General features: G+C 47.3%; 1 protein-coding gene across 2 annotated transcripts; it reads left to right on the top strand.

Moving 5' to 3' along the window:
- The first annotated feature begins 354 nt into the window (after positions 1-354).
- PRKRIP1 (PRKR interacting protein 1) lies at positions 355-24,773 on the top strand. Of its 2 annotated transcripts, none has more exons than XM_003770203.4 (6): positions 355-591; positions 1,417-1,495; positions 2,195-2,295; positions 4,510-4,595; positions 6,174-6,241; positions 24,242-24,773. In XM_003770203.4, the coding sequence occupies exons 1-6, from the start codon at positions 466-468 to the stop codon at positions 24,328-24,330; spliced, it is 549 nt and encodes a 182-aa protein (XP_003770251.1). In that variant the 5' UTR covers positions 355-465; the 3' UTR covers positions 24,331-24,773. The 2 variants fall into 2 exon arrangements, with proteins under 2 accessions (XP_003770251.1, XP_023359562.1); XM_023503794.2 differs by having other exon boundaries at positions 24,182-24,267.

The following is a 24,773-nucleotide window of genomic DNA, read 5'->3' as shown; positions in this document are numbered from 1 at the left end:
GTGACTTGCCAGCTTTAGTTACAAGTGCCTGAGATTGGATCTGAAATTTCCAGGTTCCAGATCTAAGCGCCACCTAGCGGCTTTCCTTTAAACATTGAAAAAAGGAAAAAAAAAAAACGGCGAGGTTACACCCATTGGGTTACCCCGTGGCCCTATTTCTCCGGCAGTTCCGCCTATTTGGGCCTGAGCCGGGGACAATGAGGTACTGACCAATCACAAAGAAAAGAGGGGGCGTGCTCCGTAACCGTCAATCTGATTGGGCTAGCCTAGCCAATGAAATTCCGTCTAGAAGTGGGCAGGCTCCGAGTTCAAGCCTTTCTTCCTGGTTGCTAGGACACGTGAACGCGTCGGGGGCACGTACAAAAGGAAAAGCGGAAGGAAGGGGCGGTGGCGCGCCGACTGGCGTCATCACTACGCGCGAGCTGCCGCTGGGGGCTGTGAGGGCCAAAGAGGGGCTGCAGTACCATGGCGAGCTCGGCTTCGTCTTCCGTGCGGGCGCCGCGGCCCAAGAAGGAGCCGCAGCCGCTCGTCATTCCCAAGAACGCGGCGGAGGAGCAGAGGCTCAAGCTGGAGCGGCTCATGAAGAACCCGGTAGGCAGAGGGAGGCGGGAGGCGGAGCCCGGGGGCGCCCGGGTCCCGAGGCTGCGCTCTCCAAGCGCTCTGGGGCTGGGGGGGCTCTTGGGGGCGGGGCCGTTTGCGGAGTGACAGTGCCCGGAGGCGGGGGTGGGGAGGCTCCCCAGCTCAGGTCCTCCGTGGGGGAAGGGCCGAGAGAGTCACAAGTCGCTGCTCCCGGGGAGACGGGGTGGGGGGGATGGGGGAATCATGCTCGGCTACAGAGTCCGGCGCTGACCTTTAACCCCCGTGGGTCCCTGGACAAGCCCCCCGGCGCCCGGCCTCGCTGTTCCCGCCCGAGCAATGGGCTGGGCTGCGGAGGCAACTGCGGGGCCTTTTCTCAGAAAAGCGTCTCCCAGACCGAAGCTTCTTAAGTGTGTGGGGTCCGGGGCCGCCAGGGGGCGCAGTGGGAGGCAGGGGGACCTGAGTGCAAATCTGCCCTCAGACACTTAACACTTCCCAGCTGTGTGACCCCGGGCAAGTCACTTAACCCCGGCTGCTTCAGCTGGAAAAAACCCCGTGAGGGGTCTGGAAACCAAATGTCATCCCGAATGACCGTAGCTGAATGCTGGGTTTGTCACCGAAAAATTGGGGCAAGGAGAGGATTCAAGGCTCCAGAAGCCCCGTCTCCCCGGGCCGGGGTGCCCCGGGCCTTGGCACTAGGAGACTCTTCCTGGAAGCTGTAGCGCATCAAAGCCCGGGGACCTCGGGGGCTGTCTGGGCTGGCCAAACCCCTTATGCTCTAAAAGTCCGTGGCCCCGCCCGGCCGGGCCCGTCTAACTGGCGTGGGGTTTCCCGTTGCAGGACAAAACGGTGCCCATCCCAGAGAAAATCAACGAGTGGGCTCCCAGGCCGCCCCCCGAGTTTGTCCGGGATGTTATGGGTAAGGTGGGGGGGGGAGGGGGGAGCATCTGTGCCTGTGGTGACCCCGAGCCAGAGTAAAGAGCCCTTGGGGAATGGGCAATGACATGAATAAAAATCCAGTAGGTCGCAGAAATGTGGCTTCCTAAGCCACGCGCAGCCCACGGGGGTCTTTAGGGATGGTTTAGCTGCCTGTGTCCCTAGAAGAGCTGTGGGCCACGTAGTGAGCCCGGCGCCAGGCAGAAGCGCCTTCACGTTCTTCCTGAGGCATTTTCTTGTTCTGTGACCGCCCGGGCATTTCAGATTCGTCAGCCTCCGTAGGTGTAAAATTGGGCTGAGAACAGCTGCCAGATGATAGCAGCCCCAGCTGCCCGGAGCGGGGAGGCTCACGGGAGGCACAAGCTCTTTGTAAGGTTAAAGCCCCACAGAATTGTTGAGAGCTCTCTCTCCCTAAAATCTGTGCATTTCTCAAAGGTGGGGCCCATGACCCCTGAGCATGAGGGCTGTTTAGATGCTTCTTGACCCCAAGGTACTGCTAATATCACAGACACTCACCTTTCTGGGTGCTCTAGAGTTTTCCAAGCCTCTTACCAGTCTTGATGTGTCCATGACTGTCCCCCTTAGTCTCTTCTGTGTGTTTGCTCTATCCTCCCCCAAACAGTGGGCTTGGGGCCGGCACCTGGTCTCAGTAAGGTCCCTGAGTGTCTCCATCTTGCCCTAGGCTCGAGCGCGGGAGCCGGCAGCGGAGAATTTCACGTCTACCGACATCTTCGACGCAGGGAGTATCAGAGGCAGGACTTCATGGATGCCATGGCTGAGAAGGTGGGTCAGGGCACTCTCTGAGGCCGCGACATCAGTGCTGGAATCCCCCCAAGGAGATCAGGGTGTCTCTGCTGGAATTCTGTGTACATTTGGAGGCATCACATTTTGGGAAAGGCTGACCAGCTGGGGGAGGGGAAAGGGGATCATGTCTCTTGCCAGTGTCCGAGGGGCCCTCTGAAGAAAGAGGAATTAGCCTTGTTTGCTTGCTTAGGAACAGCTCTATAAAAATAACGGAGGAGCAGAGTTCGATGTGCCTGCCTGTGGGGGGCACCCCGATGTTCTGCTGAGAGCATTCTCTGCCTATGAGCCAGAAGTGCGAGTAAGGGAGATAACTGGAACCCGTTGTGGAAAGAAACAGGCTCTGAGTGACACTGACTCTGGGTAAATTACTCTTTCAGGAGGAAGCTAAGTATGCATTGAGCCCTTATTCTGTCAGGTATCGTTCTGGGAATACAACTACAAGGAGAAAGACAGATAACCCCCCTCCCCCCTCCCTCGCCTAGGGACTTCTGCTCTCAGAGGAAGAGGAGCTGATAGGGAGAAGGAGGGGGAGGGGTGAAAGTCCACCTAGAAAGAAAGTAGAGAGAAAGAGGTGCAGGAGGAGAATGAAGGTGTTCTGACCTTGGGGACAACCCAATATCGGGGAGCTCTGGGCCAGACCTTCAGAAGGAATGTTCCAGGACTGGAAGGCAGTCCAAGATGGGAAGGCCCCAGAAACTGAGGAGGAGGAGAAATCAGTAAAAGCATTTCTTTTTTATTATTATTAATTTTTTTATTTTAGTGAAAGAATGAAAAAGCATTTATTATCTCATGTTTACTGTGTGCCTAGATATTTGGGAATACAAGCGGCACATATGTAGGGAGATGACAGAATGATTTTGAGGCCCTGTTAGCAGTGGGGGCCATTAGGAAAAACTTCATTCAGATGTGGCCTTTCAGCTGAACCTTGAAGGAAATGAGGGCTTCCAAGAGGTGGCAGCAGCCAGGAGGGCAAGCCTTCCTGGGCTGGGGTCAGGGCACAGGCTCTGCTGGGAATAGTGGAGGATGGGAAAGGAGGCCATGGGCCACATTGCACTGCAGCGTGAGAGAATGGGGGTCGTGTGTAAGGTTGGAATGGTCATTTGCCCAGGATATCAGTCCATTTTACCCCCTTGGGCTCTCCAGGAGTGTCTGTTTCCACACACATCATTGCAGGTCCTAGGCAACATCCCCTTAGCATGCACCCTTAGCCGTCCCTCATCCAATAGCCTTTGGGTCAATGATTCTCAACCATTGTCACCTGGAGCTCTTGTGGGAGCAAGGTGATCACTCAGCGATCTTTCTAAAACAGAATCCAAAATAGATTTAGAAGAATTGCACATGTTTAACCCACATCGGATTACTTGCTGTCTAGGAGAAGAAGGAGGGAAAGGGGAGAGGGAGAAAAATTTGGAACACAAGGTTTTGCAAAGATGAATGTTAAAAACCATCTTTGCATGTATTTGGAGAAATAAAATACTATTAAAAAATTAAAAAAATAAAATCCAAGCCTGCCTCTTCCTCTTGGTCACCTCTGAGTCAGCCTAGAGACAGAAGCAGAGCTTGGGGGCTCCCCCAATCCCCACCCTTGATCCCTCTGGTTCATTTTTTCCTTTGTATTTTCTTTTACACATTTGTTATAAATAGCAAGTGTTTCCATAGTATTCATACATTACCTCATTTGGTTCCCAGAACCACTCTGTGAAGTAAGTGCTATTATTCTCATTTTATACATTTAAAAATTGAAACAGAGATTAAATGACTTACCATAAATATCTGAGGCAGGATTTGAACTCAGTCTTTCTGATTTCAGTGCTCTATCCACCACATTACCTAGCTACCAGGAAATAACCATCTGCCAAGTAGTGGTCTGGTGACATGAAATAATTAGTTCACCTTGAGAAAAGACCTTGGCCCCTAAAGCTATCTTTTTTTGGGTATCTCCCGCCCTGCCCCCCAATTACTATAGTGGTACCACTTGAAAAGGCATCACGTTAGAGCCAGGCAGCCCTTCCTCCTGAACTTTAGTTTCCAGATCTGTGCAATAGAGGTGATAATAAAAGGCAACTCTTATCCCAGGGCAGTGACGAGGAAGGGCCTGTGTCTGTCAGCACAGCACACCTTGCTGCTGCCCCCATGAGAAACCGGACAATTCTGCCAATTGAAGATCTTTCTAAAGTGATGTTTTCTTTGCAGCAAAAAATGGATGCCGAGTTCCAGGAGAGACTGCAGAGGAACAGAGTGACGGCAGAGGAGCAAACTGCGAAACGAAGGAAGAAGCGGTAAGACTTGGTCAGAGCGGCGCCGAGCACTGGGACATGGGGAACGGTGGAGGTAGCTCCTGAAGGCCCCTGGTAGGGGGTGAGGGGTTAGTCCAAGATCACTGCGGCAATAATTCTGGGAATGGATGCATCTTTTCTGGTGATAGACTAAAGGGATCAGAGCCAGGGCTGGGAGATCTGGAGAGTGAGTGGAATCCAGACCAGATTTTGCCTGCGGGGTCAGAAAAAAGCTGATTATTCTGGTTTAACATTTTCCAAACTTTTCCATGGAACTCCCAGCATGCTGTTTATTGAGGCAAATGAGATTCTTGGAGAAAAATCTTCATGCTGGAAAGGTTTTCCTAAAATATTGAATTGTAAATTGTAGAATGAATGAAAACTCTTAAAACAGCAAATTTTTAGTATGAAAATGAGCTAAATTCCCCCCCCCCCCCCCCCCCAATTTTCTAAACTGACCTCTTTAGAGTATGGGGAAGTTGGTCTGCCACCTGATGTCTATGTGACCTCCATTAAATGAGGCTAGTACTTCACTCCTGGGAGTTATTATGAGGACCAAGTGAAGCGGTGTGCTTTGTCCCATAAAGCACAAACCTGCCTCCACTCTGCCCGCTCCAGGCCGTCCCCAAGGCAGGGCCCTTCGGGTCCCTCCCCTAGTCAGTAAACTGCGTGGCTTCCCGTGACCTCCAGGATCAAATATAAGATCCTCTGCTTGGCACTCAAAGCCCCTCATAACCTTTCCAGACTTCTGTCACTCTTAGATCCAGGACCTCCAACTCCTTCACTGTGCCACAAACAAGACCCTTCCCCTCTTGGCCCCAGATCCTGACTCTGTGTCCCAAACTTGGGACGCTCTTCCTCCTTTGCTCCAAACATTGACCCCCCTGGCTTCCTTTAAGTCCCAACTGAAGTCCCACCTTCCACAGGAAGCCTTCCCCCTCCCCTTAGTTCGAGTGCCTTCTCTGTTAATTATGTGGTTCTTAGCCTGTAGAGAGCTGGCTGTTTGCATGTTGTCTCTGCCACCGGAGTATCAGCCTCCCCAAGGGCAGGGGCTGTCTTATCCCCATCATGAAGCACAGTGTCTGGCCCATGGTAGAAGCTGAGTAAACGTTGATTGATTGATATCAATGACAGCTGTTACTCACTTATTAAGCACCTACTGTGTGTCAGGCATTGTTCTGATTGTAATTCTATGCCCCCAGACCTCTCATTGTTGTGTTTTTAAAATGCACACTCCAGCTAATAACAAGAAAGAACTAGGTGTTTCAGAGCCAAAAGACTCTTGACGCCAAGAAATTGCTCAGGGATCCCAGATTTCCCCTCTGGGTCTTACCTGAGAAGAAGGAAATTTCTTGGTGTCCCACTGTGGTTGGGGGAGCGGGGGGGAGAGAGGGGCAGCCTGCACACGGCTCCCCTTGGCCACAGAACCTGAGGTTTGGGATGTCTTGGGAAACTCCCACATGGCGGCCTCTTTCCACGTGGGATATCCTGACGTTCCCTGAGGGAGAGCGCAGCTGCTCAGAAAGGCTTCTGTTTTGAGGACTCCAGAGACCTAGCGAGCTTGTCTCCTTTCCTTTACAGCCAGAAGTTTAAAGAGAAGAAGTTGCTGGCCAAGAAGGCGAAGCAGGAGCAGCAGAAGCTGAAGGAAGGTAGGCTGTGGTGCCGCGGGGGTGGGGGGGCTGCTCCCAGGGGCACTTTGGTTCCTGCCCCTTTCTCTCCTGAGCAAGTTCTAGTTCCTGCCCCCTTGGGGGGGTGGGTCAGTCGCTCCGTTTCTCTCGGACTCTCCGGGATCCAGTCTGGGATTTTCAGGTCAGAGATCTTAGAGCCATGGGCCATGTCCTTCCCCAACCCAGTTGATAGATGAGGAAACTGAGGCAGACAGGGTGAAGGGACTTGCTCAAGATCCCCCACTTCCTAGGTGGCTTCAAACACTGGACCATGGGTCTTCTTCCTGACTCTCAGCCCCAGCCCCCTCTGCACTCTTTCACCCCCTAATGACCCAGTGTTCATCTCTGACCCAAGAATTTTGCTGATTTTATGCAAAATCATGCTCCCCCTTCCCACTCCTAGGAAGGACAAGTCCTCTCTTAAAGCATTAGAGTCACAAGACCTAGGACCAGTGCTGGCTCTGTCTCTGGGGGAGACTCCTGGCCGGCCTGGGAGGTGTGTATGGCCGTGGGGCATGGTGGCTCTGGGCTGCCATTGGACATTGCTGCCCTTAGATGGCTTTAGTCCCTGGGTGTCCTCCCCCTCATGTTCCCCCCGGCACCCAGCCCCTTCTGCGTAGCCTGGGGATGATTCTCGTTCTCCTTTTCCCTGGCTGTACAGTTCCACCAGCCTTGGTGGAGGACACCGTTCAAAGCTGTCTCCTTTCTCTTCTGTCTGTGTTATTCCTCTTTCAGTTGTCCCCCTTGCCAACCCTAGGTTGACTTTTCTGGGGCGGGTATCGTAGTTCATGCTGGTCGTGCATTGTGGGACCGACCGGCTTGGCATTCCCAGAGAGAGCCGGCTGCCGCCCCAGCTGCTCTAACCCCTTTACACATCTAGGAACTTGTACATGGATTTACTTGGAGGAGGAAAAAGATCACCACACTTTGAGCCTCATGAGCTCTGGTGCTCTCTTAATTCCTCATCTAGCAGCTGGGGACGTAGGATTGTGTTTTATATCCTATTTGTCCTTGGTTTGGGTGCTTTCAGCGCTTAATTCTTAAAAGTAATTTTTAATTGGATTTTATGGTTCATGAGCGCTTGTTGGATTTTTGACGAACCTTGACCTGTGCCATATTGTGTCAGGCTTCCTGTTTCCCCACTTGTGCTTTATGAGAGTCTGCTGCTCATAACTGTCCGGTGCGCTTCCACGTAAGATTTTACACAGGAGTTTATTGGCTAATCCATTGTTGGGTTTGGCAGGCAAGTTGGTGTTTGCTGACTAAGGAGTCTACCTGGTTCTTTGGACCTCTTGTAACAATCGATTTACGTTGGCGTTATTATAGTCAGTGTTCCATTTTCTCAATAACTTGGAGTGATAGTCTAGTTGCGTTTTATATAAACAGCATATAGAGTTTTACAGATTATAAAATGACCATCCTTTCCTGTTTATCATAAATTCTAATCTTAGCTCTAATTATCAAATTGATGGTGTGACTGTGCACCGATAGTTGGCTCGAGGATCTCTGTGATAGCCACAAGTCTTGTTCTGTCTATGAAAATGCAGTCAGTTTCATCGTTGATGGTGGGTTTTGGTGGCCAACATGTCTGGCAGCTGCCGAGTCTCTTTTTGAAGAAAGTGTTCATGATATTGCGATGTGAAGCTTTTATATAGTCTATAAATCTTTAGCTGGCTCTATTTCTTTCTCTAGAGCTGCACTTTCCCCACATTTCTTCCCACTTTTCCCTTTAAGTCACCAAGTATCAGAAGATAGAGTGATTTGATTTGAAGGCTCTTACCAAGTTTTCTGGGCAATTTGATAATGCTGCACACAGAGAGCCAGGCCTGGATTCATCTTCCTGATATTTCCTCGGATATTTCCTAGCAGTATGACCCCAGGCAAGTCACTTTACCCTGTCTGCCTCAGTTTTCTTATTCACAAAATGGGCCTGGAAAAGGAAATGGCAAACCACTCCAATATCTCTGGTAAGAAAACCCCAAATGGGATCATGGAGAATCAGCCCCGACTGGAAAAACAGCCAAACACCAACCACCAAATTTTCCTTAGAATTTAACACTTAATTTCTTAACAGTCAAGGTTGGTGCAATTATTTTCACCTGGTCTTTTTCACAAATATTTTCCATTGATACTGTAGTATATAAAAAGCAAATGTCCTCTGAAATATTTCTTACAATTTGGGGGCATAGAATAAAACCCATTCCACCAACTCCTTCGCCTTTTCAAGAATAGCTGTGAAACCAGTCTTTCGTTTCACTGGGACTTCCATCTTCTGATCTGGTTGATGGCAAGAGTGCCCACATTGGTACGCGTCAGCTCCTCCAGCAGTCCTGGGATGACTCATTGGCTGTTGGGCAAGGATCCCACGTTAAGACAACTAACAGTCAAGTGAAAGTTTGGTGAATGTCTAAGAACTGCAATTTGTAGCTTCTTGAGTCCCTTTTCTCCGATCTCCTAATTGTCATTGGCAGAGTGAAACAGAGATGTCAAGGACTGAAAGCCACGTTAAAATTTTTCTGTTTCATGGGTAACTGTGGACAAAAGGCGTTTATTATCGTGTGACCAGTCCACTGACTTTCTTGTTTCTGATCCGGGCCAAAGTCAGTCTTTGGAAAACAGATCCCATCTCTTCACAGAGCTAACCTCAGAGCCTTTCCAGCTAGAAACACTGGCAGTAGAACCTGCCAGAACTCCCCACAGTGCGCCCATTGGCACAGCTTTCAAGAAAGCCGGAGGTCGTTTCAGCGCCACCGTGGTGACTGCTGAGGGAAAGATTCCTTTTTGGTTTGAGTCTTCTCATCCCTAAGTCTAGTGGCCCTGATGTTTTAAAGGAGGTCAGATTAGGAGTTAATGAATCCATACTGGCTCCTACAAATCAAAGGTTTGGGATTTTTCTTTTTTTCCCTCAAATGCTCATATGTTTAATACTTATTTAATATTCCATTTTGAATTGCACTTCTGCTCACATTGACTTCCCCCCTTTTGAAAGTAACTACATTTAACTATGCAGTTTTCTGAAATTTTTACAAGTCCCTATAAATTCACAAAGATTAGAAAGATGCTTCTGTGATGCCCCCATTTTCCAGGGCTTTCAGGACACTGGAGTATATTTGCTTAAGGAAAATTGAACTTGCTCTCCTGGGGTTGGTGAGTTCATCACAGTGAAGAGTCGTGTGAGAGTGTGTGTGTGTCTATCTATCTTCCTCCCTCCCCCCAGGCAGGTCTCAGCCCACACAGCCATTCTCATTTCTTCAAACCACTCTGGTCAAGTACCTGCCTCTGGTCCTCTTGATACCATGTCAAGGCCTCTGCCTCGGTTGTCCCGTGTTCACACTGTGTCCCTGTCCCATCTCCTTCTGCTCCTCTGGTGATGTCCCCCACTTCCCTTCTTCAGTCTCATCCCTTTTGAGATAATTGCAGCCCACTCACTCCCACCACGGCTTCTTCCTTTTGGGGATCCTTAGCGTCCATTCTTCAGAGGCTCTGGTGCTCCGGGACTGGAGCCAAAGAGTCTTATCAGAAGGATGCAGGCGTTCAAAATTTGGGGAGAAGCGTAAGGGACCGGGAGTGTTGTCTGTTGTGGACCAGCATATATGGTGATGAAGCACGCCTCTGAGCTGCTGGGCACAGTCACACGTCCCAGACAGCACAAGAGGCAATCTCCATCCACTTCTCTGTCTGAAGAAGCCAGTTCTCAGTTCTTTGCTTTCCCCATCTTTGAGAAGGGGACAAAACAGAGTCCCCTGGCCGTTTAACAGGTATGTGCCCACAGGAGCACTCGCTCACTTGGGTCTGTCCTGAATCCATCGTTTCTCTCTCAGGAGGTGGGCAGCTGCAGGTTCTCAGGAATCGCTGCTCAAGTCCCGTGTCTTTCGTAGAAAAATACACTCGCCTCACTCTCTGCTGCTTCCGACAACATCTTCCCTTCATCCTTTCTTCCAGCACAAGAGGATTCTGTCACCATCATGTACCACCACTCAATCCTTGGCACTGGATGGGAGCCCCTCCTTTCCAGTTCTTTGTCCTCACAAAAAGAGCTGCTGTAGATACACTTCTGCCTTTGAGTTCTTATTCTTTTTCTTTTATTTCTTTGGGGTACAGACTGGTAATATTCTCACTGGGTTGTGGATCTAGAGGCCTAGTTTCCAGTTGTTTTCCAGAATGATCAGGCTACTTCATAGCTCCAACAGTGTTTGGTTATTCTCCTTGTTTTCCTACAGCTCCTCCAGCAATTGTTTTTTCTTTTTTCTTTTTTTCTGTCAACTTTGACAACCTCATGCATGTGAGATGGTACCAGAGAGTTATGTTAATTTGCATTTCTCTCATTATTGATATCTTGGATTTCTTCCCTTGAAAGCTGTCTGTTCATATCCTTTCACCATTTACCAATTAGGGGATGGCTCTTATTTTTAAAATTTGACTTAGAAATGAGACCTTTATCAGAGAAGTTTCCTCTTTCCCCTTCCCCTCAATTCCCAGCTTCTCTTCTGACTTTTGATGCTTTGGTTTTGTTTATATAAAAACTTTTTAAATTTTTGTAATCAAAATTGTTCATCCTTTTATCTACTTCCAGTAGGAATAGTTAGGTCTAGCTCTTTTGAGTGATTGTGGACCTTATTTAGGAAATTCTGTGACATTTTGGAGCCTAATGCTATTAGTGTGGTGTCAGCAAGAGCATTTGACTGATGTCACCATTTCTAGGGCTTCACGCTTCGCTGCGAGTGACTCATCCCACTGGAGAATTAAGTTTTCCATTTTGTGCCTCTTCTTGTGTTAATAATAATCCAAGGGTTCGCTCTCTTGTTGCGCCTTTCAGGGAGTTTTATGTGGTTTCAGAGCTGGGGATTGCACGATGGTGGGGAGCCTCTGGGGTGATGTTTGTCTAATGAAATGCATTTCTAGAGTTGACAGATAATGAGCACAGTGAGATCTTATGTTCTTGAACCTTCCAGTTAGTTATGTAACCAAAAATATGATCAGCTGTGTAATGTTATTCATGAAAATCAGTTATTCTCATACAGATATTAAGTAGGTGAGAATGCAGACAGATTGGTGGATAATTATTGATGGATTCTCAGTTGCTTTTTTGGTGACAGTATGGACTGTGGCTTTGGCCCTTCTTGTCTTCTGGATCCCTTGATTTCAGGTTCCTGCTGCTGAAATAATGGCAGTATTTTTGTTGTCTTGAAGGGATGCTTCCCTGGACCTGTGGTTAGCCCAGGAGCCCATGCTGTGACCACATGCAGTTGGGCCACTTGGGGGCCCCCATGTGCTTTTCTGCAGTGATTTCTCCCCTGCCAGACCCTGAGGCTGCACTGTGGTGTGCCAGCAGAGGCCCGGGTAGACCCAGGCATAGCACTTGGCGGCATAACCTAGTTTTTCTCTCCAGACAGGAAAAGGGGACATAGAGCTGGCACCTAAGGCCTTTTCCCCCAGCCTTCCCACAGTTGGCTTATACTGGTCTATTCCATTTAGTAGAAATGAATCAAGGACCTAAATGCTGGAACGAACTGCTGGGAGATTTCTCCTCTCTGTCCTCCTCTCTCTGAATTCCTGAGACCTTCCTTCATTTGGCTGCGTGAACAGGGTAGCTAGTTCCCTTTTGGGGTGACTGACTCCAAAACAACATTTCCCCAGCCTTCTCTGACCAGCGCTCCTCAGCTCCCATTGAACACAAAGCCGGACAACTGTTTGTTGCTAGGCACATCAGGATTAAAAAGTGACCATTCTGCTTCCCCCTCCTCCCCCCCATCTCTGAAAATTCTTTCACGTACTTGGATCTCTTGCATCGAGGTAGATAAAAGCCACTTTTTAGTTCAACAGAAAAAGTCACCTCTTGGCAACTTTATGTCTTCTCACTGACCTTCAGCACTTTTTCTTCTTGCTCCTTTTCCCCCTGAGTTCCCCTCCCTCAGTGTGTAACTTAAACCCTTCATCCTGGCTCGATGGTGATTTCAGTTCTCAGTGGGTTGACTCGCCAGATCTGGGAGCTTCTGCCAAGCTCAGCCCCAGCAGGGTTGGCTGCCGGTGCTCAGCTGTTCGGTCATATCAGGAGAGGGCACAGATACAAACACTGTAGTTGGTTCCCTGGCCCAGGAGGCCACTTCTCCTTCCTCAGAGGCAGAGGGTGCTAGAGAGTCATCAGCTGGTCTTTAATGCACTAACTCAACGAGGAGTCCTTGGCACTGGCCTGGGAATTGATGTGCTATTGGAGGCACTGAACAGCAGTCTTTCTGTAAATGAAACCAGAAAATATGTTTGTCCCCAATTTTAGCCCTCACCTGGAGGAGTAAGTAGGGCTTACCCCTATCCTCCAAGAGTGAACGAGGACAAAACCCCAGCCAGATCCTAACTGTTCTCCCATCTGTGAAGTGAAAGGGAATGAACTCGGCTGCCTGAGGTCCTTTCCAGATCTAATTCTGTGTCCTAGAAAATAATTGCGACTCATTGCCAGCTATTTTAGAAGTAGAAACATTTTTCCCATGTAGTTTTAAGTTTTTTTGAACATTTTATTGACACATTCTGTGTGGACATAATTCTTCTGAACAACCACCTTCTAGTCCTCCCTACGTACTATATTTCTTAAAAATGACAAAGCCAAATGACTTGGCACAGGGTAGAATGTCTTATTCCTACCAATATACATTATTAACAAGAAGGGAGATTTTACCTTTCAGAATATGGTGCCAGCCGTTTTGAGTCTGACCCGAGCTTTATTGCCTCCTGGGCACATCTTGTGTGACGGGCTAGCAGTTAGATGCATTATTATTTGGGCCTGGCTTTGGATGTGGTGAGATTCAGTGGGGAATTTGACGTGTCCTTCCATCAAAGGCAGCGTAGACTTCAGTATTCACTAGAGCAAGAAATAAATCGTAAAACACGTCGGGAAAACTGAGGCTGGATTAAGCAAGGGGAGAGGCTGAAGGATTGGAGATGAGTCAGAAGCCTCGTACCTTTATGCCAAGGCCACGTTCTTTGAGCAGGGCATTGGGAGGTAGAGGCTGGGGAGCTAAGAGACATCTCGCCTGTACACGTAGGCAGGCACATGCACCCGAAGGCGTGCATGTTCACATATCCACATGCACATACGTGGGACTCATTTCCAGAAGGATCAAGATAAGAAACTGTGTGTCTATAATTACAGGAGCTCTAATCTCATCTATTTCTTTTTCAGTCTATGTTTTTGTACTTATTAGGCACCTATTACATGCCAGACTATGTGCTAGGCAAACTGCTGACTGATGAATCATTGTTTGTTAGAGAAATATAATGGACATAAAATAATTGCCACAAGACGGAGGCCAAGAAAGGCCCAAAACAACTAGCCAAAAAACACTCACTTCCTTGCCAAGAAAAATCAAGGCCTCTGGGGATGCTATTCAGAATACAAGTTCATTTTCAAGCATCAAAAAAAGGACAATGGGAAAATATGAGTCCTGTTGTCTCACAAAAGGGCAGACAGCCCTGGAGAGGAATGTGAGCCTGTAGGAAGCTGGGCAGGTGAGCCAGGTAAAATGGATCATCCCAGATACATTGATAGGTGAAATAGGAGACCCCCCAAGAGATACTCACAAAGACCAGATCTGCTAGGCTTTCTCTGGTGATCTGTTTCCGTAATCCATTGCCCTAGAAGAGGCCCATTTGGGCTCCAGCACTTCAATACATGATGCATAGAAATGAAGTCACGCAAGTTGGGGAGAACACCACGTTGAGAGGAAACCTGGGCGGGAGTGATGTGTTTTGGAAGGCTCTGCAGGGATCCGTTTTCAGGCTATCACAAAACAGGGAAAGGTTCCAAATGAATGTTTGAACAGTATGAGCATTATTTTTCAAAAGACAACTGGGAAGACATCCATAACTATCAACAATTGCGCTGCTTCTTCATTTCCGTGAAATCTTATAGCGATGATCCATGTGTATCTGCAGGTACTGAGACTTTGTGCAGCAAACATTTGATTGTCAGTGTCAAGAAAGGCATGAAATGGGGGGAAATGTCTTCAGTAAAGATATCTGGGCTTGTACTGGATGGTATTTTGTAAAAAGGACCCCAGGAAGAGAAGGTCCTCTCCGTAGCAAGCTTCTCAGCCGCTCCAGTCTGTGGGGTGCGGAGCGTGAAGCAAACTTCAGGCCCTTCAAGCAGTAGCGGAGAAACTGCACAGCTGCCCTCTTGGACGTGGCCAGTGGGTTGGTTTGTTTTGCTTGGCTGTATTTGTTTGTTACCAGAGAAGCTCCTGTGGGGGGGCCAGGGACGGTGGCAATCATTGGGAGAGTGGTATAGATTTTGATAAATGTTATCAGGGAGAATACCTGTGACCAGAAAGAGACAGTGGATGTGTTCATGTAGTGAATATGAGAGATGATTCTCAGGCCATCTGTAAACTCCTCAGCACTGGTGTCTGCTATGTTAGTACAGACTGTGCCCTGGTCACAGCCTGTGGGCTCCTGCTTGTCTTAGGCTGCGCCTGCTGAGGGTCGTCTAAAAGCTTCTGAAAGTAAATGTTGTATTAGCAGCTTAACCCTGAACATCAGCCTAAACAACTAAAACTGTTCAGTAACTGCATCTAAATTGTTGCAGCACATAAAGTATCAGCACTCTTGTGACATTGCACACTGGACTTTTGTGAACCATCTTTTCTGGTCCTCTGCCTCTGAGGACTTCCCTCCTGTTTGTTCTGCATGATGCACATGTTACAGGCTGTTCCTGTCCACTATGAGCCTCTCTGATCATTCTTTTCTTTTTCTTTTAATGGTGTTTTATTTGTTTCTAATCACATGTAAAGACAGTTTTTAACTTTTTTTTTGGCTGAGGCAAATTGAGGAAGGGGACATAGGTCATGAGGAGAGCTAATTTATACTGGATGGAGGTTATTCATTATCCAGTGCCTTATTTTGATTTTTGTGATCAACTTTATGGTGCAGTATGTTACAGATACAGACAGTGTGGTGTGCTGGAGGCACTTCCTACTATTTCACAAGAGCCAATTGTTAAATGTTCAGTATAAGCATTTACACTTTAGAAATAAGCAAGTGTTACAATGTAAGACTTGACTTATAGGTTGTTGGGTTTTTTTTTATTAATAAAATTTTTTAATTTCAAAAGATATACACGGATAATTTGATAGTATTGACCCTTGCATAGCCTTGTGTTTCAGATTTTCTCTTCCTTACCCCCCCACCCCGTCCCCTAGATGGCAAATTATCCAGTATATGTTAAACATAAATTTTAAAATTACCTTCTTTCATCCCTTGCCACCCCCTCTCTAAATTGGATGATGTGTGTACCATAATGTAAAACATTTTTCCATGTTAATCTGATCATTCTTTCGAGACTAGTATTCCGTAATTTGGTCAGATAATTTTGCTGTAAGAATATTGACGTGAGCATACTAAACTAAACTAAGTCTCTTACTGACTTTGGGGTCATTTCTACTCTGGACCTCCCCGTGTGACTGTGGGCATTCCTCTCACGGCCTCAGTTCCTCATCTGTAAAATGATTGCACTAGACAGTTTGTGGGGCTCTTCCAGCTTTAAATATTTGATTCGATCATATGAGTGAGGTTAGAAACATTGATTTTCCTCAAAGTAATCCACTCTCTTCTGTATAATTCTGGGCTTAGTTCCATGTCTATGGGCAGTATCTCGATCAAGTCCCTACCCTTGGGCCAGCTCTGCAGGGTCAGCACTGTCCAGCTTCAGATTAGAGTCTGGACTAGTTCATCATCCTCTTGTTTTTTTTCCTTTGGGGATATTTAGGCCAAACTTTTGAATAATTATGGAGCTCATTTTGGAGGCATTGTGGTGTTTCAGGGCTTCATGCAATTGATACCATATCATCCTGAAACAGAAACATCTTTTAACAATGTTTTACATTGTATTTCCAATTAACAACAATTTATTCTCACCCAAAGCCTCCCCTTCCTCCCCTGCAAAACTGGGGGAGGGGGAGAAAAAGAAAAGAAAAGAAAACCAAAATCTTTTAACCAGTAAGTCCAACAAAAATCATTCCCACATTGGCTGTCCAAACACATTGTCTCAGTCAGCACCTTGAGTCCATTCATCTCCTTGATAGCAGGGGAGCAGCATCTTTTATCAATTGTTGGTTAGAGAATTCTTAAGTCTTTATGACATTGTCATCCCATAACTTGTGGTTTTGCTCACTTCACTCGGCAACAATTCTTTTAAGTCTTCTCGACTTCTTTGAAACCATCCTTTTCATCATTTCTTTCAGTAATTTGCTATTTCATCACATTCGTATTCCATAAATGCCAATTGAGAGACACATAGTCCCTTTGGTTTCCGTTCTTTGCCACCACAAAAAGAGCTGCTATAAATATATATGGATTGGTAAATCATATTCCTCTTTCTTTATTCTCTTTGGGAGATAAGCCTTGAGTTGCTTAGTATTCATATAATGTCCCTGGGTCAAAAAGTGGACACAGCTGACTAACTTTGAGGGTCCAGTTCCAAATCACTTTTTAGAATGACTTGACCCATTTCCTCTTCCAGCCGCAGGGCATTTTGAGGTCCTCACTGTCCATAAAGGATCTCTGTTGTAACTCTGTGAGATCTTTGCTATAGACTTCAAGGAACTGGATGATTTTTTAAGTATTGGAGGGTGCCATGTTAAGGAAGTGCCGGGTTGTTCTACCAAACCAAATACTTTTTTGTGAGTTCTCTATACTTTTCGTACTGATGGAGGGTTTTTGCACCAAAATGACGTGAGTGATGTAGACACCACATGATGGCAGGCACCAAAAGTTGGGGTTCGGTCATGGGAAGAATTCCCAATGGCCATTCTCTTTGGCAAAAATGTAGATTTATTTAGGGAAGAGCTTACAGACAAAATGACAATACAGTACAATAGACCTGGAATGGTGAAATAGAGTTGGGAAAGCATATGAAAGAAAAGTTCCTCAGCAAAACTCAAAATGGGGCATGTCCCATTGTATTTAGCTGGCAGGCTAAATCCTAAAAGGGACTTAGCACCCTAAAACAGTTAGGTAGCTGTAAGGAGGAGAAGGGGATTGGGAAGCATAGTGGAGTTAGGAGAAATATCACATGCATGAAGGAGGAGGAAAGGGAAAGGCACTATGGAGTGCCATGGTGGACCGACCCAAAGGAGGGCAGCAGCCATGGGATGGCCCATAAGTAGGTTTTATAGGGGAAAATCTAACCTCAGGGACATGACTGCAATTTCTGACAGGGCATGGCAAGGTGAGACTGCTAGAGACCTCTATAGAGGGTAGTTCTCAGGGTTTTAACAGAACTTGGATTTCAGACTGGATGACCTTCCTAGAGGATGGGACCATGGAACTAACTGATCTCTATCAGAGCCTTCTGCCTGTCTCAGGAAGCAGTTCTTTTCTCTCTGTCCAACATCCCATTCAGGACCTCATCCATACCAGTGATGGTCAGAATGTGGTTTGTCTGTAAGTTAGACTCAAGGACGCTCCTAATTTATGTGGAAATGATTCTCATATGACTTTATATGAATGGGCTTAAAAAATGAAGCTCAAATCTGGTCTCAGACACTTCCTACTCTTGTGACCTTGGGCAGATCACTTCATTCTGTTGGCCTCAGTTTTCCCATCTTTAAAATGGAAATAATAGCACCTCCCTCCCAATGTTTTTCTGAGGATCAGCTGAGACAGTAAATTTAAAGTTCTTAGCACAGTTTCTGGCACAAATAGTATGTTTTATATAAAATGCTTGATTCCTTTTCTTCCCTTTTTTTCACTTTCCTTTTGTCCTTTTTAAAATCTTTTTTGAAAATTGTTTTGATAGTTGTTATTACCTAATATTCCTTATAAATATTTTTATAAAAAATAAAGATATTCTTTATAAAATCTGATATAATTAGATATTATCTAATATTCTCTATTCACAGAGCCTTGTAGCAAACAATCAAAAACAGAGTTCAGGAAAATAAACCATCCCAGCAAACATTAATATTCTACAATGTCCAATTTTTATTTTTGGTTACTATTGTTCTTTCCATCTTCATGGTTTTGGTCAGTGTACATATTGTTTTCTTTGATTCGTATCAATTGATTTAAGTCTAATAGACAGACATTGACTTTACTGCCAATCATTTGCTGCTGCTAAAAGTATTGCTGTAAATATTTGGAAGTGCTTGGGATCTTTCAGTCTTTGACCTCCTTGGGACATACATATGCCTAGCAGTGGGATCGCTAGAGTATGGGCGTTTTTGTCTTTTCTTAGCATAATTCCAAATTGCTATCCAGAATGGTCGGACCAGTTAGCGACTCTACCAACAGTTTATTAACATGCCCATCTTTGTACAACTCCTCCAGCATTAATCATCGTCACCTTTTGTTGTCTTTAACAGTTGGGTAGTAGGTGAAATCTCAGCCTTATTTCGATTTGCATTTCTCAGTGATCTGGAGCAGTTTTTCACATCATTAAAATGTCAAGTCGTTCTTTGGAGGCATTTCTTCATGTGCTTTGGCCATTTAGCCATTGGAGAATGGGTTTCTGGTTTTCTGTTTATTTGTATTTGTTCCCTCTATCTGGTTTTTATTCCTCTGCAGAGGCAATAAAAGAGGACTTAACAAAGGCCAGCATATACATGAAATCTTTTCCAAACACAAATAAAAACAAACACAGAGGAATGCCTCCAACATTTTCAGGAGGCTTTTTTTGGAGACTTTATGAAAGAGCCTTGTTCTAAATAGCACAGGATAAGGAGGCCTGGATGGTTTGTATTCTACACCAGTGAGGGAGCGTGCCTCTGTGGGCGCCCTGAGCCGTGGGGAGTGTGCCTCTGCGGGCGCCCTGAGCCGTGGGGAGTGTGCCTCTGCGGGCGCCCTGAGCTGTGGATCAGGGTTAGAATCCTTGAATTCTATTCTCTGCTTTAACTCAAAAGAAGCTTGAGAAAGAAGGGAGCCCCCATGGAAGCTCAGTAGCTGTTAAATGTAGTTGAGTGCCTGGGAGTCAGTATCCATCCTGTCGAATTTCTGGGTCCCCTATGTGGGGATTGGTAAAGGCTGATTTGCTACAGAATGATGCTCTTGAGACTTCTTCAGAGCTTTGGTCAACAGAAAATTTCAGTTCTGTTCATTGAAGTTTACTTATTCAGACTATGTTATAATGCATTGTTGTACATTATTTTTATTTTTTTTATTATAGCTTTTTATTTACAAGATATGTGCACGGGTAATTTTACAGTATTGACAATTGCCAAACCTTTTGTTCCAATTTTTCTCCTCCTTCCTCCCACTCCTTCCCCCAAATGGCAGGTTGACCAATACGTGTTAAATATATTAAAATATAAGTTAAATACAATATATGTATACATGTCCATACAGTTATTTTGCTGTTGTACATTATTTCTAAACTGGACTTGAGATTTTGTAGTCAGAGAATTCTCAGTGAGGAACCTCTTGTGCTGGGCACCGAGTGATTTCACGACGTATCAGGGATGGGACTGGCGCCCCCGGCGGCCAGCTCTGCCCTCTCCTGTACATTATCTGGTGCGTCGTCATTCTGATTGCTTGTCCTTGACGCGTGTTTTCTTTTTTGGCTCTCACACCAATATTGCAGGGCAGTGCCTAGAACATAGTAGGTGCTTAATCAATGCTTACTCATTCATTGCATTCAGTAGATCATGCAGCAGACTGCATGATCAGAAAAGAAGCTGGACTGGGTCCTGGGGACATGTTGGGAGTCCTCGGGCTGTCGGGAGGAAGGAAGGTATAAAGTGCCCAAGCCTGTAGGGGGCCCTCTGTGGAATGCACAAGGCCCGTGGTTTATGATTTGCATCATGAGACCGAGGAGAGGACACACTCGTTTTAGCCTTTCAGGAGCTGGTGGGTCAGGACCCGGTTGCCCCCTGTTAACTGCTTAGTTCCGTTTGGGCTGTAACGTGGCTTATTGAAGAGTATTCAGGGCCGACATCCAGGAGGGTGAAGGTTCCCACGTTCATAAGTGAGATCAAAAGCTCTGGGAGACTTTGATCCAGAAAGGCTGTGGCTCCTGTCATGTAAGGGGCCATTCAGTTTGTGTTGGGGATCCGGGGAAGACCAGCAGTGGGCGAAAGTGAGAAACTTGAGACAATTCCATTGGTCCAGCGATGGAATGGGCCTTCTTAGAGGAGTCGGGCATGTGATGGTGGGCCTTACTTTTGGGTATGGCTTGGGCTGCTGAGGCTGCTTTGAACTCAAAAATTCTTTGACTAAATGCCGTTTGTCCAGGTTATCGATGATTCCTAGCGTAACACCAGAGAAGCAGTGGTCCCAAACTATTAGAACCTTGTTTTCAGTTTGGGGTGTGTGTGCAGGACGACAGTCAGGACGCAGAAGGGCGCTTGAATTCATTTGCTGGCAGGATTGGTTGAATGAATGAGGCCCATATCGCCAGGTGAAGAGAAGCCTCAACAGGAGCATGATGGAGGCTGCAGGCGTTTGTGGGGCTGACAAGCGCACCAAGATATAGACTTGTTCTAGATGGAAGTTGTGATTGTGGAGATATTTTGACAACTGAATGTCTAGACATTAGGACTGTACAAAAGGAGAGGAAGTGGCAGGGTCTTCTCTGAAGCTTTCATGCAGAGGCTGGCTGGGTTTAGAAGGGATTTTCATCTTTCGTGTTTTGTAATTCTACTCATCGATTCAAAAACTTCCTTTCAAATCGACACTGACTTGTTGGTGCTGGTCCTTCAACCACACTGTCCCCATCAGTGCCCAAGGGCAGTGTGAGATCTCATTGAGAGCTTGGAGGGACTCCCCATTTCTTGGGCTGCCATGGCCCCCTGGTCCGTTCTTCCTGGAGCTGAAGCCAGAAGGGCGCGGTCGCTTGTGGATGTGACCACACTGACATTTAGCTGAGAGTTTCCACTTCTCATGTTCACCAGGCAGCCTCTTCACAGTGAGTTCTAGAGCTGTAAGCTTAGTGACCTTAGAAATCCTGTCTGTTTGCCATGTTCTGGCCCGGTGCAACCTCTTTGCTTTCCCACACTCTTTCAGGGAATTTGCTGAGAGTCAGCTGTGCCTGAGGCACAGGATCCAGAGCCCTCTCCTCTTGTTGCCTCACTTTTCCCGAGCTTCACCTCCCTGTTTGCCATCTCTGTTTTGTCCTTGCAAAAAATTTTCTTGAGCAGAAACAACAGGGGAATGCTGTTGCCTCTCCTCCCCTGCCTGTGCAGTGCTTCCATCTCTCCCTTTATCTTCTTGTTGCCTCCAGCACAGCTTAAAGCCAATGGCTTTCTCAAAGCCTCCTAGTGATACTGTCCTTCTAGAACACTAGGGGTTTCAATGTTCAGCAACAGGAATTGAGGGACTTGCGGAGATTTCCTGATTTCCACCATCAGCCAAAGCCGAAGTTGAGCCTCGGTTCCCCAAGCTTGCTCCTCTCCACTAAGCTTAGGACTGAAAAAGGAACCTCAGGGACAAATTCTCTTGCTCGCCTGCTGTCCAAGCTGTGGGATGTCCAGTGTGGTTTGTAACCCAGACATTCGCTTAAGTGGGAAGACTCCTTCAAAGGAAAATGCCTTCATTTTCCAATGCTCTTTAAGTAGCTTTCCGCTGCTAACCCTGATCTGTTGACTTCTCCTTGAAGCTAGTACTTTGGGAAGGTACATTTCGATCTGTGTTGTGCCGCAAATACTCTTCTTCGTCCCTCATTTTGAAATTCTTCAGTTAATCGCTATGGCTGCTGGCCATGCCCCCTGGAGTCCTGGCTCGGCCAGCTGTGTCTCCCTGAGCGTGTCCACTTCCCCGTCCTTATCCAGTGAGGTTCCAAGGTATCTAGATTATCTAGAGAAAATTTGCTTCCCCTGGAGCCGAGTTGCACACTGGAAGGTTTACTTCTTTCTCTGGGGCCATTAAAGGGGGCCATTTCCTTTGAAGGCAGAGGAGGAGAGTACAAGTTATCTCTTTGTTCTGTTCTTTTGGTTCACTGACCTCTTGCTCAGAGTAAGGATGGCAAAGGGTAGAAAGTTCGGTGCTGCATCTTTGTCTGCTGGTGCTTCTCCCTCTCCACATGCTGCCCCTGCTCAAGGCTCTGGGATTGGGAACTAGAAGGCCCCCACCAGCTCTGGTGGGCATTGCCAGTTCAGTTTGGCGGCTGATAAGGGAAGTTTGAATAGCTGGCATTTCATGCATCAGTTATGCTTAATCTTCAGCATTATCGAGCCAGTCAGAAATGACAGGCTGGTTTTAAATTATGCTTCCCAAGATTACTGAAAATCAGTGTGACGCCATGTGTGGGTGGGGAGCCCCATTTCTAAAGGCAGCGTGTCCTGATTTAAAAGATGTCAGTCCTTCTGAAAACTGCTCATGCCCCTCTGGAAACTGGGAAACTCCAAAAGAAACTAAAGTCTTGGATTGGAATACCACAGTGTCAACTTCTCCAATCCTCTGGTCACTGTTTGCATTTACAAACATCAAGTCTCTCTCCCAGCTGTCCCCTCCATTCCCTTTGGGGAAAAAAAAGAAAAACAAATCCTTTATCATAGCCATGTACAGCCACACAGAACAGATTCCTTTGTTGGTTCCCATCCATGTTCCTTTTTGCCTCACAGGCTCATCCCTGGCCCCTCAGGTGCCAGCAGGGCCATGCATTCAGTCAGGTGGGACCCCGCCCCCGGTATCCTGGTGCTCTTTCCAGCACCACACAGGTGGTGCCCAGAACTGTCAGTTCCAGAAAAGGGCAGCCAGCTGAAATGACACCGTACAGACAGACACCAGGGTAGAGCAGAGAAGGCTCCAAGGAGCGGGAGGGCCGGATTCCAGGGAGGAGGCAAAAGGCCTTCATCTGGAAGATTCCCCTGAGTAGAATTAGAAACAGTGGATGGATGAGAATGGAAGTGGCTTTGAGATGAGGAGATGCTTCCAGTCCAAGGCTGCCTTGGGGGCTGCAGGGTGGACTCCCCAGTGAGCTGAGGCCAAAGAACCCTTTGTGGGGAGCCTCCAGAAATGGTGTCTGCTTTGGGTTGGCCTGGAGGAGAGGATCTCTTGGTCCCTTCTAATTCTGTGACTTGATTAATGTGGTACTACAGAAACCTATATTCTGACCGGAATAGTGGTAGATTCTGTATTCTAGGACCTCGGGGGGGGGGGGGGGGGGGGGCCGGAGCTCGGGAGCTGCGGGCGGGGGCTCCGGAGCAGGAGAGGGGGGGGGGGGAGACCACAGTCTCTGTTGTAATGTGCTTTTGTCACTTAGTATCCTGAGCTTTGGGCATTCAGTTTTCTTCATTGCTTTTCCCTTCAGATTTTGTCCTTTCTGCTTTGTAAAGTGTTCTATTTTCCCCAGACTCCTCTCCAGTGATGAAGTCATGGTGGACAGATAGTGTTCTTCTACTTAATGGGAGCATCTGGAGGCCCAACTGGAGGATGCCGGCTCTAAAGAACAGCCCTAGGGGCTCTTTGTTACACTCTTCTCCATTATGTTCTTGCAACATAGGGGGGGGCAGAGTATTTTATGTTCCTTATCTTGTACCCTCAGTGGATTTATACTGTCCCCCTCCCAGCCACCTCCTTCCTCCCCATTCTTAGAGTGAAGGCCCAGCTCAGGTTGGCCATTTCCTCCCCGAGCCCTTGCAGGGTATCTGCAACTAGATACCCTGCAAGGACTCTACTGTCCACCTCCTCAGATGGGACCTGGACCTCTTCTTTCAGTCGGTCCGTCCGTCCGTCCATCAGCAGATGTTAACTGAGGGCCTGCTTTGCCAGGCTCTGTGCACCCCCCATGCCCTCTGAGGCTTCTTTCACTGTATTGTGTACACCTTTAAGCAGGGGCTGTTCTTTCCCCAACTGTGTCTCAAGCACCAGCCACGGTGCCTTGCATGTAACGGACATTTCATCAAGGTCAGATTGCTCTGGCTTTCTTCAGCTTCCTCATTTTGCCGGTCATGGATGTGAACTTTTGAACTTGAACTTGTGCTCTTTCCCTTTTTTCCCAAGGTGCTTGAGATGTCACCCTAGCACTGGCGTTCTTACAGCATCCTTCTTTCCTGTTGGCAGGCTCTGACCATTCTCAGGAGCATCTGTCCAGTGACAGTGAAGAAGAGGAGGAAGAAGAGGAGCAGCCCAGCTTTGTGGTGGGGAGATAGCGATGGCGAAGCTGTTCGGGGGTGGGGGGGGGGGGGGGGGGCAGATGTGTGTGCCATGATCCAGAGTCCAGGAAATCCGGAGCAGCCTTGGGTACAAAGGACCGAGCATCGTGTCCTGAGGTCACAGGGCTTGGAAGAGACATCTCACGGGACTTCATTCCAAAATGGCCCTGGTGTGGCCACACAGTCTGACCAAGCACGCACTGGACTAGTGTTTCTTACTCAACTAAGAGGGTTGCTTACAAACATGGGGCCTCCCTGACCCTGGGGCGGCTACATGGAACAGTGTTAACTGGCTCCCTGCTGTGGGGCAGGTTTCCAGACATCTTAACAATGGTGGACTTGGAAGTCACTTTGTCTTCTCTGGAGAAGCTTTCATTTGGTAAAGGGCAGAAAGGCCGGGGGCTTTGTTGGGACATAATAAACAAAAGAAGACAAAAGTA

The sequence above is a fragment of the Sarcophilus harrisii genome, chromosome 4, assembly GCF_902635505.1.
Source record: "Sarcophilus harrisii chromosome 4, mSarHar1.11, whole genome shotgun sequence".
Taxonomy (NCBI): domain Eukaryota; kingdom Metazoa; phylum Chordata; class Mammalia; order Dasyuromorphia; family Dasyuridae; genus Sarcophilus; species Sarcophilus harrisii.
This window is presented reverse-complemented; position numbering and strand designations above follow the sequence as displayed.